This window comes from Electrona antarctica (assembly GCF_951216825.1).
Source record: "Electrona antarctica genome assembly, chromosome: 3".
Classification (NCBI taxonomy): Eukaryota; Metazoa; Chordata; class Actinopteri; order Myctophiformes; family Myctophidae; genus Electrona; species Electrona antarctica.
In genome coordinates this window covers 45270312-45275785 of record NC_136808.1, presented here as the reverse complement: position 1 = coordinate 45275785, position 5474 = coordinate 45270312, and the positions used below count along the sequence as shown (strand labels likewise).

Below are 5474 nucleotides of genomic sequence, written 5' to 3'. Positions count from 1 at the left end.
AGTCATTCGTCAAAAGACCTCAGACCTTTACATCCCCCGATGAGTAAATTGTTATGATTTGCTCGATACACCTTTCTGTCTTTTTTTGGCCACGTCAAAGAATAACCATTCCCCTTGACATCGCATTTCCATTCATGGGAATGGAATCTGGACTCTGGTTACGGGGCTACAGCGTTGACAAACAATTGGCTGAGCACGGAATGTGATGTATGTGATAAGAGCGCCCCTCACTTCACACAAGTGTGATTTGTGAGGGGCGATAGCCCCTCCTATATACAGATTTTGTCCCCATGCACACATCTCAATATTTGCCATTGACAATGAAAGGAGAAATTTGGTCAAATGTCTGCCAATGATGACGTAAATTTGTGACAACACAAACATTAAATGCCATTGACAATGAAGGGAAAATGTACGTTTTATGTAGACAAGCAAATCGGCTATAACCAATCACATAAATTCAGTTGTTCATGAGATGATGTATGATGATGTACATATAATGATAAGAGCGCCCCTCACTTCACACGGGTGAGTTTTCCTATATACAGCTTTTGTCCCCTGTTATGGCCCAATAAGTCTAGGGGCAAATGTATAAAACTGACAGGAAACCAACTGCAAATTCGAAAATGCTTTTACTTGCACTTGTAGATAAAGGTTACAAAGTTACAAAAGTAGTTGTTTCAGTACAAATGGCTCAATAAATACATGATGGAAGTTAATCGACTTTCAAGTACATTGGCTATCATTTATAATAAGAGTAATAAGTAGTATAAATTAGAGAGAAAGATATTAGAGCGGACTATTTACAAGCACTTACAGACGTTACAGCGCTATGGTGTTCCAAAAGAAAAAGGAGACCAACAAAACACTAACTTAACCTAACCGAACCCTAACCGATAACAAGAGGACAACCTATAGCTTAAACCTAACAAACTCCTTCCTGAAGGGAGCTACAACTAAACAAAAAGGTATAAGCAAAGGTAACTAACAGAAGATAATAACGAATGAATAAGATAAATGATGTTGTCTCGTCGCTGTCCAGACAGACACTGAGTTTTATAGGGGATGCACTGAGGCCTTTAGTGCGTCACAAGACCGGCTTGGCCAATGAGGTTGATCCATAGAGTATATAAGGATAGAGACTGAACCGGCGCGAAGCTCCGACCCCCCCCAACAACAACACTCGCCAGCCACCAGCTGTTACACCCCACACGTCTCAAGATTTGCCATTGACAATGAACAGAGAAATTAGGTCAAAATTCTGCTAAATATGACGTAATTTAAACATCAAAACATTAAAGGCCATTGACAATGAAGGAAAATTGTATGTCATATGTAGATGAGCAAATCAGCTAACCAATCACAGGCAACAGGCATTCTGATTGGCCAGTATGAGATGATTCATGATGATGTCCGATGATAAAAGCGCCCCTCACTTCACACAGGTGTGATTTTTATTTCAGTCATCAATGTTTATATAGCTCATTGTGTATATTTATTGCGTATAGCTTTTTTCTTTTTGGGCTTGATCTCGTCTTATAGCCGCTTGCTTCTTGATTCTTGACGTTTTCTTTACGCCCATATATGGAGACGACTGACATCACAGTGACATCCTAACTCTCTGACAGACTGGTTGGTCTCCCGTAATATGCTGATAACTGTTCATTCATTCACTCATTCATTAATTTGTAAAGGTAGGTCTGAGCAGCCTATTCTTTTCCAACTTACAGTGTAAGGCTGACTCATGACTACGTGTGAAGATGGAGGACGTCCTGAGTGTTATCCGCCAGTACAACATCCAGAAGAAGGAGATCATCACTGAAGAAGACAGAGTGGTATTCGGGGAGTTGTCCTGGCCCAAGAGTGCCGAGACCAACTACGTTGTTTCGGGAACCGGAAAGGAGGGGCAGCCCAAGCAGTACTACACCCTCGACTCTGTTTTGTTCTTGCTCGCCAACGAGCGCCTCGCACATCCGTCGTACGTGCTACTCGCCACAGCCGAAAGCGTTCCCGCCGTCAGAAAGCGTGATCGGAAGGCCATGCTGTCGTACCTGAACGGCGAGAGTTCGACCTTGGCGAGCATCGGGGGAAGCGCCTTCACAGAAATGGATCTGCAAAGGCTGACAATCGAGACGGAATCATCACCATCATCATCACCTGATGAGCTGGCATCATCACCTGATGAGGCGGCATCATCACCTGATGAGGCGGCATCATCGCCCAGAGCCAAAAGAACTTGGGTCGAGGACGAGGAACGACCTGCAGAACGGGAGTGTCCCGCCGTCCGTCTCGAGGCTCACAGACAAGGCACTGACCGGATCGGATCGTTGCCCGGGGCAACGACGTCCGTGGAGAACGAGTGTTCTGACGCCGATGTGGACGACCTGGACAACCGCTTTGGCGGTACGCCCGCGGGGAGCGCATTTCATAACGTCGTCACACTGAAGAATAGGCGCTTCGTGGATGCGGGCGTCACCACCGCGCAGGGAAACGTCAGCAGAGAGATTGTTTGGGGCTGCAGGACCACCGTCCTCCAGAGCACCAAGAACGAGGACTTCTCCAAAAACATATTAGCCATCCTTCAGTCTGTAAGAGCCAAAGAGAAGAAGGAACAGAACGCGGCCCGGGAGGACCCCTCCGTCAGGAAGAATCAACCCGTCTCTGCCGAGAGGTTGACGGGAAAGGCGCAAACGCAGGTCTTTAATGTCGACACCGCCGAGGGCTTCTACGAGGACACGACCTTGACCTCCATGACGGAGGGAGCGTCGGCCAACAGCAGGACTCCGACTACTCCGGCCTCTCCCCAGCCGCTCCCCCGTCCCGGTCCACAGTCCAGAGTGCACCTGCCGAAGAAGCAGAACCGAACGTCCCGGACGCCCATCATCGTGGTCCCCGCCGGCAGCATGTCCCTCATCACCATGGCCAACGCCAAGGACCTCCTGCAGGAGGCGACGTTCGTCACGGCGGAGGAGAAGAGGAGGCGGGGCATCCCGCAGGACAAGGAGGTGCTGCTTCAACACCGCAAAGACTCCTTGACCGTCACCGCGCCGTACCGGGTCACCGACCAGCCGCTCAAGCTGACCGCGCAGGACTGGGAGCGCGTGGTGGCCGTGTTCGTGCAGGGCCCCGCCTGGCAGTTCAAGGGCTGGCCACGGCTGCTGCCTGAAGGCTCGCCCGCCGACATCTTCGCCGAGATCCCGGCCTTCCATCTGAAGTACGACGAGGCCAAGACGGTTGCCAACGTGCAGCTGTGGGACGTGACGGTGCTGGAGGTGAGCCGCCACCAACGCCACCTGGACCAGCCCACCGTCCTGCGCTTCTGGGAGACCCTGGACCGCCACATGGTCAAACACAAGCCCCACCTCCGGTACTAAACCCTGGACCAGAACGTGGCCAAACACAAGCACAAAGCACAAGGGAAAACAACAGATAACCATGTGTATGACTCGCAAATAAACTATTATTTATTACAGTATAAATATATCCCTCACAATATATTTCAGGTGATTTACTCACTGTATATTCATAGACAGGCATGTGTGCTTCTTTATAGCCTATAGGGCCCTAACCTTGGATAAAATGTATAAATGTCATAAATACAGTACAACCATGTTTATAAGAATTCACTGTACTTGATTTATGATACAGACAATAGAGTATAAACAAAGAGTATTTAAACACTCTGAATGTTGAAAATATGCACATATTGGAACATAAATAGGGGCCTTTCTTAGCAGCTGGGCTGCTAAGAAAGGCTACATATACATACGTCTACATATTTGACAGCACCAATATTCTTTCATGTGAAATGTATAGTAATATGCATGTGACATGTACTGTATGTGTTAAAATATCCAGAGGAGAAAAGAGAACACACTCTTGTATGTACTGTACAATTAAATACCTCCATTCTACCACTTAGGCCCTATTCAAAAATGAAAATGAATAGTCAATCTACAAGCTCATTGTGACATGTTGTGTAACATTGTGAGCTTGTAGATTGGCTATTTATGGCGAGAACATGTGGCGTAGAGTGAAAAAGGGAGCACACCAAGTATAGAGCCCTGGGGGACCCTCAGTATTCCCATCTGTTAGTTATCTGTTAGGTTTGGCTATTCTTTGAATAATAGCCAAACCTTGGCCTTGACTGTGACCTTGACATTTCTGTTCAACCCAAAGGTTAAAGGTGAATAATTTGATTAATGCATTCCTAATTGTTATTACTTGATATCCAAGCAACACTAAGGTGAATGAATTTAGTTGCAAGTCATAACCTAATCCAAGGCTGTAATAAATACTGAATATTAATGTACACATTGTGCATGGCACTGGTGTTTTTCTTTCCAAGAACCTGAAATTCTCCCTCTGGGTGAAAACTAATAGCGGACACAGGATCTATTGAATGTGACAAACTGACATATTGAGCCTATACACACAGTATAAGCCTTCCCCCAGTAGGCTACCTTCACATTCAGTAGATCCTGTGATCTTCTGTGGCCAGATGTAATTTCCTGGCGTTTATTAGGACTATAGTAAACCATACAAAAATAAATCACCATAAAATTGTGTAAAAAAATACATATTTAGCCCCATGCTCGAATGCCCCCGCCCCCCTGTCAAAAACAGCTAAAATCCATAAAACAAAAGAAAGCAGCAAATGGAAAAGAATTAAAACTCATCTTTTACTTTATCTAATAACAACCTAAAACATGAACCTTGGTTCAAAAAAACTAAAGTTGTCCTTTAAGGCAGACGCCCTGGCCTCCTCTGGCATCTTACAGTAAACTACAGATCCTTTTCCAGCTGTCTTGTGTGTCAGGGTATGAGTTGTCCCGAGTCTGTGGTTATTTTCCCTTGTGGTGCAGTGTGGGCTTAGCGGCGCATGATCATGTGCCATCATTACCATGGAAAATAGTTCAACGTCACATCATTCATAACCTATCTGCTCTTGCACTCTTCCTCTCTCTTTGCAAAAAGTTTGATGATAGAGAATTCACATAAACAAAGACATGTCACGCTTTCCTCTCACACAAGGTCTCATGCAAGGTCTCATAACTCCATATTGGACACATGCTGGAGTCTACTGCTTGCACACACAGTACATGTCCAGATATTTAAATGCAAGCCACATACTGCAGTGGACTGATACGAGTAGCAGCCATGTGATAACAATGATTTATGTGTTAATGTTTTTCATTTCAATTTTATTTCATGTGAATGTTTGCATTGCTGTTTGCATAAATTCCATTCAACAGATAGATATCCATGCTGAATTAATAAAATGACAATAAATATGAATAAAATCTGTGCAGCCTCATGGATTATTTGGCCCTGTAGGAAAACCCATATTGGTGCATTATCTGGAACTGTTGATGCAGAACGCACCATTTCCAGAGGTCAGAAAAATAGGAGAGATAAAACATCAAAGTCTCAAGTAAATATTGAACCTGCACTCTTTCGATCCCACTGAGACC

At 45.2% G+C, this 5474-nt stretch overlaps 1 protein-coding gene across 1 annotated transcript; it reads left to right on the top strand.

Annotated features, from left to right (window-relative positions):
* Nucleotides 1-1760: 1760 nt before the first annotated feature.
* Nucleotides 1761-3374, top strand: LOC306919820 (parafibromin-like; the record flags this gene model as incomplete). The annotated part of the gene is made up of 1 exon (XM_079496370.1): nucleotides 1761-3374. The coding sequence occupies one exon, from the start codon at nucleotides 1761-1763 to the stop codon at nucleotides 3372-3374; it is 1614 nt and encodes a 537-aa protein (XP_079352496.1).
* Between the last annotated feature and the right edge of the window lie 2100 nt (nucleotides 3375-5474).